The sequence below is a fragment of the Rattus norvegicus genome, chromosome 2 (genome assembly GCF_036323735.1).
Source record: "Rattus norvegicus strain BN/NHsdMcwi chromosome 2, GRCr8, whole genome shotgun sequence".
Lineage (NCBI taxonomy): Eukaryota > Metazoa > Chordata > Mammalia > Rodentia > Muridae > Rattus > Rattus norvegicus.
The window spans coordinates 37,035,941-37,048,015 of NC_086020.1; the positions used below are offsets into that span (position 1 = coordinate 37,035,941).

General features: G+C 38.5%; 1 protein-coding gene across 4 annotated transcripts in view; it reads left to right on the forward strand.

The window, feature by feature from the left end:
* Window positions 1-252: 252 nt before the first annotated feature.
* Window positions 253-12,075, forward strand: part of Trim23 (tripartite motif-containing 23) — a 32,832-nt gene continuing 21,009 nt past the window's right edge. Inside the window, exons 1-4 of one of the 4 annotated variants that reach the window (XM_008760684.4) lie at window positions 264-422; window positions 2,798-2,878; window positions 3,773-3,935; window positions 10,580-10,701. In XM_008760684.4, the coding sequence (XP_008758906.1) occupies window positions 342-422; window positions 2,798-2,878; window positions 3,773-3,935; window positions 10,580-10,701 (447 nt within the window). In that variant the 5' untranslated portion in view covers window positions 264-341. 4 annotated transcript variants of the gene reach the window in all.

The following is a 12,075-nucleotide window of genomic DNA, read 5'->3' on the forward strand; positions in this document are numbered from 1 at the left end:
GGAATGTGGTTCATTTACTCATTCTGACTCGTTTCAGTACTAGAGAAAAAATGTTCCAGGAATGGCATTTTCACCATAAAATTTTATTTATGTTCCATACTTTTAATAAAACACATTTTCTCCTCTCCATTACTCACATACGCCTTTATGGAAAAACAGCTCGCACGCGCAGACCGTACAGCCAATGACTGACGGAGAGAAAAGGTCAGAAGAGGCGGGACGACTCCCCGTCTATCCTGCGCATGCGTGAGGGCGGCACGCGCCGAGGCTTCTGGGTAGGTCGCTCAACCCCTCCTCTCAGTTAAAGGCTCTACTGCAGCTGTGCCGCTGCTCCTTCCAGGATGGCTGCCCTCGCTGTAAACAAGCCCGGAGCAGGAGTAGACAGTGGGCGGCAGGGCAGCCGGGGGACGGCTGTGGTGAAGGTGAGGGAACTTGCGTGCTCTGTTCTCCACCTGCGGCCTCCCTTCGGTTCGTCCTGGAGACCTGGCCGCGACTGTGCGGCCCAGGTTTGGCCGGGCTGGATGCGCGGCCTCTGGTGGGCGTTACAAGACTTTCCTGCCCCTCCGCGGTCCTTGCCCAGCGGAGCTGAAGTTGCCTGGTCTTCTAATTCAAGTGTTAACGTCGTCCGTGGGGCTGTTTGTGAAAAGCACCGCGTGGGCCTGTGAAAGTTGACCCGGACTGGGTCTTGCCCCTAGTCTTCTGTTTCTAGTGATGCCTCAAGAGGCATTAATTGACGTAGTTGTATTAAACACTCATTGCAATAGACAAGTACTATGGTAGATGTTTGAGTTCGCTAATAACTACTTAAAAGGTAGATGTTAATTCGCATTTTACGTGGGAGGAACCCTAGGTTTAAGTTAATACAGTGTGTGCTAAGGGCCCAGAGTTTACTGGTTGTCAACGTCTGCCTTCCAACATTGCACAGCTGTCCCTTGCTTCTGAATAGTAGAGTATGAAAACTTATGAAGTCCCCGACTACAGCACAATTGGGCTTTAACATTAGATGTATGGAGTACTGTCTCCTTAGAAGATTCTACCGAATATTTACAAGCTACATTTACTAAAAGTTAACTAGAAGTATGTGATGATCATTTCCCCCACCCACTGTAACGTAGATCTAAAAGGGGCATGTGGTTTAGGGAGTAACTTGGAAGATTATCTGTAGCCAAGAGATTAAACAACTCTTTCTGAGTGTGTTGATGTCAGGACATTTATTAAATCCCCTGAAGAAATTTTAAAGTACACTTGGATTTATTACAGTGAACCAAGTTTGATTGGACATTCTTTAATAGTAGATATCTGTCTGTCTGTCTGTCTGTCTCTCTCTCTCTCTAGCAAAGGTCTGTTTTTGAGAAATTTATGCCTAAAATTTATCAGTCGTTTTTTATTGGTGTGTTTGTTTTGAATCAGTTAACTTTTTATACTAATGAAATGTAGAGGAGCCCCCATTAAGCATATTTTGTGTTAGAGTTAATATTTTGCTTTTGCCAAATGGGAATACCTGCAGAATATTTTGTCATTCTTTCCCATAATTGGAATAGCATGTTATAATTCTCCTTAATACTTTTTCACTTTATCATATATTCTGCATGTATACATAAAAGATGTAATGGCTGTAGTTTTGGCATATGAATGTACCATAATGTATCTTTCAATTTAGTATTTATATGGATCGTTGCTTGTTTTTAATTATTTAATGATACAGATAGTACTTTAAGGAGTTACATTGATTTTGTCATATGTAGACTGGGGATGTGATTCAGTAGTAGACCATTTACCTGATATAGTCAGGGTCCTGAGATTTCCCAGCAGCAGAAACAGCAACAGCAACAAGGACGAAAACATTTTGATTTTGTCGTGCATGTATGATGTAGTTCCTTAAGAACTGCTAAATTGTGTCCATGGGTGCTATATTACTCAGTAAATTTTTTGTGTCAGGCAGTGGAATTTTTTTCCTGTACTGTAATTAGTGCCAAGCATTAACAGCTTTTTGAAAAACTATCTTCATGTCGTTATTCTCTGTAGAATGAGTTAGATTGAACTCTTAATACAAAGTTTTTTTATACATTTAGCAGATATTTAATTTGTCTCTTTTTCCTTCGAATTATACCACACTTAAGTTTCTTTTGAACTATTACCAGTACGTGAGGTAATTACAAATTACCAGTTTAATTACTGTGAAAGATGTTTGTATCTCAATTTCTAAGTCTAAATGTATTAGAAGATCAAGTTTAAAATTGCAATGGGTCTAATGAGATTTCCACTCTTTAAGTTTTCTATTTTTTTTTTTTATTTTGTGTTGCATGTTTGGTGGCCTGAATTGTGTTTCAGTGTTATTTTGTTGGGTTTTATTTGCATCAGCATGTAGGTGCTTTTGTATCTGGAGTGTACTGTTCTGCACTCTCGTTCTAATAGGGAAAGACAGGTTAGTCTATTAAAGTATTGAAGTATTTGGGTCAGACAAGCAGATAGATATTCAGGGTGCATGGAAAACCAGAGGATAATGTAATAATTGAAATTGGAGTGAGAGATTGGGAGACTAAGAGAGATGGGATTTTTAGGTATATGAATATAAAAACTTTAAAAAAGGAAACCAGTAGGTAAATGTTTAGATGTTTCCTCAGTGTTAATTAGAATAAAGAAGGGATCGAGAAACCACCAACCACAGAAGCAAGTGGTCCTGTGCTGGGATACACATGTAGTAGAGGGGACTGAGAGGTGTGGCAGTGAAGCAAGAGAATGGTAGTCAGTTGTAAAAGCACTGGAAATGCTATATTGTTATAATTACGTTTTGCAGACTATACATGAAATATTAGCCCATGGACCTGAGTGTCAGAGTGAGCCAGTTCTCGCAGCTTTTCTTCCTCACTATCTTTCAGTAAGTCATATACCTGTGATTACTTGTGTAAGAACAGGAATTGAAATTTAATTCTCAGCTAATTTTGTTTTTGCCTTTACATCATTTTGTGAAATCTAGAAGATACTTGAAATTCCTTGGAAACTGTCTTACAAGTTTTTTTATTGTTTAGAAAAGTGATTATCATCCCAATCCACATTTTAGATTGTTTTATTGAAATCAGTGGTAGTTTGGCTGGACACAGTGGCATCTCCTATAGTAACTTCTGGGAGGCAGAGGCAGGAACATTACTATAAGTTTGAGGCCAGCTTGGACTGAGGTCCATTCAGGGGTAGTCAGTGAAACGTCATTTTACAAGGGAATAAAACAGGGCCTAGAGAGATAATAAGCTATTGACAGCACTGAATGCTCTTTTGAAGAACTCGGGTTTGATTCCTAGTACTCCATGGTAACTAAGAACCATCTGTAACTCTAGTTCCAGGAAGTCTGATGCCCTTTCTTGACCTCTGTGGGCACTGCATTAGCATGATGCACCCACCACACATGCAGGCAAGACACCCATGCACAAAATAAAAATAAATCTCTAAACACTTTTTAAAAAGGAAATGAGTGCAAAATGAAATGATTGTTGATTGGGGGTTTCAGTAGAATTATAGATTGTTACATATTTAGTTTTCAGATTATATTATGTTAATTATGTTAATTTGCAATATAAGTATTTCAAGGAGGTTTTACTTTGTCAAGGTCTGTCAAATGGAAATGAGTAAAAATGTGATTTAACATTTTATAGCTTAGTTTTTTTTCCCCATGGAGGAATAAAGTAACAACTACTATGTCAGTTGTTTTTAAATCTAAGATATTTGAATGTTGTTTCAATAGTATTTATAGGGCACATGTTTTTGTTTTACATACTAGGTTCTGGAGTGTGGTGTTTGTGAAGATGTCTTCTCTCTGCAAGGAGATAAAGTTCCTCGCCTTCTCCTTTGTGGCCACACAGTCTGTCATGACTGTCTCACACGCTTGCCTCTGCATGGAAGAGCAATACGTTGCCCATTTGATCGACAAGTGACAGACCTAGGTAGGTAAATTATTTAAATGAGGTTAAAGTGAAAAGTTATTCATGTAACACAAATGTCATAGAACACAGTTCCTTTACACTTGACTTTTTATGTTAAAGTTTGAAGAGCTTTCAAAATTTGAATTTCTATTCAGGTCAGTGAGATCCTAAATGTAAGCTAGCCCTTTTCTTAGTTACTGGTGGAAATCTGAAGTTTCTATATTCTATACTTACTACAAGAAGCTTTAAGAAGTATCAGAAATATATGTTACCCTTATGCAAAGAAATGAGAATACTTTATTCATCACCGGTTAAGTCTTAATGCTCTGAATAAAAAAACCTGTTTTTTTTTTTTTAAAAGATAGTCAAAATATAAAGTCATTTGACTCGTTCTTTCTTTCTTTCTTTTCTTTTCTTTCTTCCTTCCATCCTTCCTTCCTTCCCCCACCCCTCCCTCCCTCTTTCTCTTCCTTTCTTTCTTTCTTTCTTTCTTTCTTTCTCTCTTTCTTTCTTTCCTTTTCTTTTCCTTCCTTCCTTCCTTTCTTTCTTTCTTTCCTTTCTTTCTCTCTCTCTCTCTTTCTTTTCCTTCCTTCCTTTCTTTCTTTCTTTCTTTCTTTCTTTCTTTCTTTCTTTCTTTCTTTCTTTCTTTCTTTCTTTCTTTCTTTCGAGATAAGGATTCTCTGTGTATCCCTGACTGTCCTGAAACATGGTTTGTGGACCAGACTGGCCTCAGCTCAGATCTGACTTCTTTTAGCTCCCAGTTCTGAATTAAAGGTGTGCACCACCATGGCCTGCTAGGTTCTTGCATGCTTTTTTTTTTTTTTTAAGATTTATTTATTTATGTTATGTGAGTACACTGTCACTGTCTTCAGACACACCAGAAGAGAGAATTGGATCCATTACAGATGGTTGTGAGCCACCCTGTGGTTGCTGGGAATTGAACTCAGGACCTCTAGAAGAGCAGTTGGTGCTCTTAACCACTGAGCCATCCCTCCAGCCCCCTTGCGTGCTTTTACAACTACTTCAGAATCAGTGTTGACATATTTTAAAATTTAAAAGTGTGTGTGTGTGTGTGTGTGTGTGTGTGTGTGTGTGTGTGTGTTTACCCAAATCAAGTTGTCAGATTTTGGCAGAAGGTGCTATGTCACTGGCCCAGATTTAGAAAGTACAACATTAACATTTGAACAATTATTTCACAGTTTAATGTAAGTTCTTAATTAATTTTGTAAGATAAAAGAATTTTCCCCAAAATAGTTTTTAAAAAAAACATTTTTTAAAGATTTATTTGTTTCATTTATGGGAGTACACTTTAGCTGTCTTCAGACACCAGAAGAGGACATCAGCTGCCCATTACAGATGGTTGTGAGCCACCATGTGGTTGTGAGAATTGAACTCCAGACCTCTGGAAGAGCAGTTAGTGCTCTTAACCACTGCACCATCTCTCCAACCCCCCCAAATTAATTTTTAAGACTGACCCCCCACCCCCTCAGGTCTTTACCAGTACTTAACACTAGGGCTGGTGAAAGGACTGAATGACTCCTGCAAGTTTTCCCCTGAACTCCATACTTGTTCTGTGGCACCTTTATATATATGTGTGCACACACATCCACACACAGAAAATAGTATAAATGTTATAAAAGACTAATACCATATGTTAAAATCTGAATAATTTATCTACGTATAAAAGGAACCAAGAGTGTCCCTTTCTTAGGCTTTAAAGTACTTAGAAATATGGCTTTGACATGTGTTCTTAAGATTGTGGCTATCTTTATTTGCTAGAAAGCTAATGCAAAACACTAATGACGTCACACAGACAGCATTAACCTACTACCATCCATGAAGTAATAGTGGTGGAAGAGATGTCTCTGTTTTAAGGTTCATCCCTTGACTTTTTTATTCTGTAATTAAAATAACATTACCATTTCTTCACATACAACTAGACATGTAGAAATGATAAAGTTTTGCAGATGTAGGCTAGACCCTTTGGGAGAGCCCTCTACCTTCTCTGTACTACCACGGTATGGGAGTTTATGATAGGACAGTTAGTCGTGTGTCAGGTGGAAACCAAGAGTGCTGCCTTTCCACCATCAGAGCAGCCAGCTCTGGCATGCGTAAAGATGGCAGTGCCTGTAACTTAGGGCACGTTTAACTGAGTTGTTTGCGGACTATCTCCGTGACTTTCAGTTATTATACAGTATATACATATATACACACAGTATGTATACCACAAAAATACCAAGGAGAAAATACCAAGGTAGGTTATTTGCAATTCCTGCTTGTAGAAGGAAGCTGCTCTTACTGTTACCAGTTCCTAATCTGAGCTTTCTTCTGATCCAGTCAGCTGCTACTTCTCATGAGCAGTATTTCTGGCTTTACTCTCTTTGTCCCTATGGTAAATTGTATTTCCCTGCCCTCTAACAATTATGTGTGACTATGATGTTTAAATTTAACTATTGAAAAAGAAACAGAAATCAAGTGTCAACTCTCAACTTCCAGGTAAAGGTTTTTAAGATTGACGATGATCTGAGGGAAACCATCCTTTTTGCAACAGTGAGGTGGTCTACATGAGTGAATGCTCAGTGTTCTACAGCATGCATCGTGGACAACAGAGCTTTCTTGTCTTCCCCAAACCCTAAGGATTTGCAGGAACAACACAAGTCTGAGGTTTTTTAAAACCATACAGCTGGGTTGGGGATTTAGCTCAGCGGTAGAGTGCTTGCCTAGCAAGCGCAAGGCCCTGGGTTCGGTCCCCAGCTCTGAAAAAAACCAAAAAACCATAAAGCTGTGTGTATGCATGCATTTAATTTTTACACTCCAGATTTTATTCCCCTCCTGGTCTACCCTCCGACTGTTCCACATCCTATACCTCCTCCCCGCACCCTTTGTCTCCACAAGGATTTCCCACCCCACCCACCCCACAAGACCTCTAAACTCCCTGGGGCCTCCAGTCTCTTGAGGGTTAGTTGCATCTTTTCTGACTGAACCCAGACCCGGTAGTCCTCTGCTGTATATGTGTCGGGGGCCTCATCTCAGCTGGCGTATGCTGCCTGCTTGGTGATCCAGCGTCAGAGATCTCAGGGGTTCAGGTTAATTGAGACTGCTGGTTTTCCTACAGGGTTGCCCTCCTCCTCAGCTTCCTCTAGCTTTTCCCTAATTCAACCAGAGGGGTCAGCAGCTTTTGTTCATTGGTTGGGTGCAGATATCTGCATCTGACTCTTTCAGCTGCTTGTTGGGTCATTTGGAGGGCAGTCATGATAGGTCCCTTTTGGTGAGCATTCCATAGCCTCAGTAATAGTGTCAGGTGTTGGGGCCTCCCCTTGAGCTGGATCCCACTTTGGGCCTGAAGCTAGACCTTCTTTTCCTCAGGCTCTTCTCCATTTCCATCCCTGCAGTTCTTTCAGACAGGAACAATTATAGGTAAGAATTTTTGACCGTGGGTTAGCAACCCCATCCCTCACTTGATGCCCTGTCTTTCAGCTAGAGGTGGGCTCAACAAGTCCCCTCTCCCCACTATAGGGCATTTCATATAGGGTCCCCCCACTTTGAGTCCTGAGGTTCTCTCACCTCCCAGGTCTCTGGTATATTCTAGAGGGTCTTCCCAACCTCCCGAGGTCACTTGTTTCCATTCTTTCTGCTGGCCCTCAGGGCTTCAGTCCTTTGCCCCCACCTAATATCAGATCATGTCTCTCCCCTCCCCTCATCCAGTCTCCTTTCTCTCCAAAGTCCCTCCCTCACTCCCCTCTTGTAGTTGCTTTTTTCTCCCTCCCAAGTAGGACTGAGGTGACCTCAGTTGGGCCCTTGAGCTTGTTGACCTTTTTAAGTTCTGTGGACTGTGTCTTTGGTATTCTGTACTTTAATATCCACTTATTAGTGAATACATATCCGTGCATGTCCTTTTGGGTCTGAGTTACCTCACTCAGGAAGTTATTTTCTAGTTCCATCCATTTGCCTGCTAAACTCATGATAGCTTTGTTTTTAATAGCCAAGTAGTATTCCATTGTGTAAATGAACTACATTTTCTCTATCCATTATTCTGCTGTGGGACATCTGGGTTGTTTCCAGCTTCTGGCTATCACAGATAAGGCTGCTATGAACATAATGGAACATGTGCATGCCTCTGTGGCATGGTGGGGCATCTTTTGGGTATATTCCCAAGGATGGTATTGCTGGGTCTTTAGGTAAATCTATTTCCAATTTTTTGAGGAACCTCCAAATTCATTTCCAGAGTGGTTTTACCAGTTTACAATCCCACCAGCAATGGAGGAGTGTTCCTCTTTCTCCACATCCTTGCCAACATGAGGTTTTGATCTTAGCCATTCTGATTTAGGTATAAGGTAGAATCTTGGGGTCATTTTGATTTCCTTTCTCTGATTACTAAGGACTTTGAACATTTCTTTAGGTGCTTCTCAGCCATTCAAGATTCCTCTGTCGTGAATTCTTAGATCAGTTCTATACCCCATTTTTGATTGGGTTGTTTGGTTTTTTTGGTGGTTAGCTTCTTGAGTTCTTTATATATTTTGTATATTAGCCCTCTTTCAGATGTTGGGTTAGTGAAGATTTTTTTCCCAATCTGTAGGTAGCCAATTTGTCTTATTGACTATGTCCTTTGCCTAACAGAGCTTTCCAGTTTTTATTTATTTTTTACAGCTACAAAATTGTTAGGTACTCCTCGGATTGTGTGTGTTCCTTACATAATGACTGAATTTTGGGAAAATCTCCAAGGCCATATTTTTAAATGGTTGTTCTGAATTCTTAAATGTTTATATAAATGAAGTTGATGGATCTAGTGTATAAAATACATGGGATATATGGAAGGAGGAAACCTTGCAGAGGGGCAGCAAAACTGAGGAACGCTTGCTTGAGTGCTCTGTGTAGTGCTAATTGAGAAAAGGGGTGACAGAAAAGAGAAGAGATAAACCTAGCTTCATTAAGAAAAACAATGTTTTTGGGTGTGTTCCTGAAGAAAAAAAAGGTGACAATGGGCAAGGAGCCTAGTAGACCGTGCTGCCTGTTTCTCTTGAGTTTTCATTTTACTAACAAACATTTCCTAGATGGCAGCAATATCAGATTGCATTTGTGCTGTGGGAACTTACCAGATGCTAATCGCTGAACAATTTGGCTATTTCTGTAGGCTGAAAACGGGGTGTTGCATGTGTGGGCATGATTATGCACATGTGCTTACTTGTTTAGTTTTGGGTAAATGAACTGTCCTCATTCAAACCTTTCTAGAGTCTTGTCAAAGAGGGCTCATCTCTTGCTTTGTGAAGCCCTATGATGAGTCATTTTTTTAATTAAAATTGTTTTTATTTTATGTATATGGCTACTTTGCCTGCCTCTGTATATCACCTAGTACCTTCAGAAGTCAGAAGTGGGTATTAGGTTTCTCAGAATTAGAGTTACAGATGTTTGTTAGCCAGCATGTGAGTGTTAGAAGTCAAATCTGGATCCTTCGTAAAAGTGGCTTGTGCTGTTAACCACAGAACCATCTATTCAGCCCCCACTCTGAGGAATTCATATAGTCATTGTTAGCCACGGGTTAGAAAACACAGCGGACAGTCTTTAGCTCTTCTAGATACAGTTTAGTTAAAGATGAAATTTTTATGTTTAGTATATGTTTTATACTGTAATTTATAAATGTGATTGTAGCTTATTTCTGTGGTCATGAAATAATTCATTGTAAATAGGTTTTTCCTCTTCACTCCCACCGTGTGTGTGTGTGTGTGTGTGTGTGTGTGTGTGTGTGTGTGTGTGTAACCCAGGGCCTTGTACATGCTAAGTATGTTCTCTGCCATTTAGCCAAACTCACGTCTCCTGTGATACCTTTAAAAAGAAATGTGTGTATATACTGTGGATTAAACCTATGTCCTTCACATGCTATGTACATACTCTGCCTCTGAGCTAACCTTCTTCTGCCTATAATATCTTTAAAAAGAATGAAGTAAAACACAGCAGTATTTTGCATGCTGCTGTAAAGGTAAATATTCATTTGTCAAGGTTTAAAAAACAACTATTAATGTTTGTTTATATTTGGCATTCATTCTTGTATCTGTGTTCATACGTGTGACTGCACTTTTATCTTCCTGTATGTAGGTGACCAGGGTAGATATTGAGACTCTTTGGGAACTGGCGAATATTGCTAGTCTTGCTACTGCTTGCTCCAGAGATCCCCTGTCTTTACATTTTAATGCTAGAATTACAAGTGAGCACCATACCCACTTGCATTTATATGGGTTTAGGGGACCCGAACTCTGACTCTGACTGAGTCATTTCCCTAGCCCCTAGTTTGTTGAACTTTATTTTTTCTGGTCTGTATGTATGTGCGTACATGTGTTTGTGTTTGTGTGTGTGTGCACTCACACAAGTGTGTTTATTCCTGGATTGTGATGTAAAATGTATTTCTTACTGTAGGTAGCTGTAAAGAAATATTTGAAAAATATTGAAATACTTGTTTTAGTTTATATAGTAAAAGTGAAATAAAAAGTTTGTAAGGTATGTGTCTACTTGTAAAGGTGAGAAGTTCTTTGTTAACGTTAACAAGCCCTTTTCCTGGCAACGTTTAGACATTATTAATGACTAAACTATGTGTGTTAGAAATCTTAAGGTATGTGTAAATTGACTAAACTTCCATTTTGTTACATTTACTTTTGTTTTCATATTTGTTCTAGGAGATTCAGGTGTCTGGGGTTTGAAAAAAAATTTTGCTTTACTGGAGCTTTTAGAACGTTTGCAAAATGGACATATTGGTCAGTATGGAGCTGCAGAAGAAGCCCTTGGGATATCTGGAGAGGTACTCATGGACCTTGTTGAAATATTTACTTCAAGATGCTTTTGTAATCCTAAAATGTTTTCCAATATTTGTACAATATTACCTTATTTGCTGTATCTGTGAGAATTTAGGAACACAAGTTTTTATGACATTACAATTCTAAAGTAGCTACTGTTCTCAAAAATAAAACAATTAAATTTGTTGAAGTTCTTTGTCTAATCTACTTTATGAGAAACTCTTCCCTCCCACAATTTAGTTATGTGTGAGGAAAAACCTTTAAGGTAGAACATTATAAGAGAATAAGAGAAATGTTTAATCTACATTAGTACAGAAAGTTTAAAGCTGAGCCTCAACAGCACAGTTCAAGAAAGGATAAACAAACGTTAGGAGAGACCATTCAGGTTAGAGGAGAGCTAGTTTAAATGTAACAGTGAAGGCTGAGGAAGTTGCTGCTATTAAATATTTTCAAAACAGTAAGAAAAAAGTTAAATGGTATGATTGATGTATGCTATCCCGACAAGCAGATATCTGGTAGGTATTGCCAACAACAAGTGACAACACATAGGTAGCATTTTAACAGTTGTTTGCACAGCTTATTTAACAAAGGAAAGATCTGTGTATAGAAGAATATTTGTAGTGAATAACTGTTAATAGTGTTAGTTTTGGACTTTAAAAACTGAGTATTTGATTTAAGAAGAAAAAACTCCAACAGATTAATTGTAACTTCCCTTTGGTGATTTCTTTCTATTTATAATGAATTGGAAAAATGATTTCTGAATTGAAGCATTACTCCTGTATAAAATTTCTACAAGTCTTTCATATATTATATCTTCTATCTTTATTTTAAAAACATTAGAATATTATGTACTGTTGATCTCATAAATTATTTATAAGGTCTAGAAAACGATATGAGAATTTTATGCTACAAATACACATTATTATTGCAAAGTAAATTGTTTCAATCTTTGCATTAAGATTTACTTTGATAATAAATGATATCATTTGTGTATTATCTATTATTTCTGGAAGAATAAACAAATGTTTCCTTTGCCAGTTACAGCTTTTTAATATTATATGGAAGCTTGCAAAGCATTCCTTATTATCTAGAAGTTATTTTATACACGTCAATGCCTTTTAGAAAGACTTTGGTATGGTTCAGTGCAGAGTACTTCATTACTACGGAAGAAACCCTGGGTTTAAGTACCTGGACCACAAACAAATAAAATGCTTTGTGATACTTAAAGTTAAAAATAATATTTAGCAGCTGACATAAAGGGCTTATTAGTTCTTTTCTAAATCTGTGGTTTTAGTCATGATTGTAGAAATCCATCCACCTATGGAGCTGTAGCCCATCTTAAGGCAGGGCGTCTTGTGTTTTCAAGCTAATTCAGTACC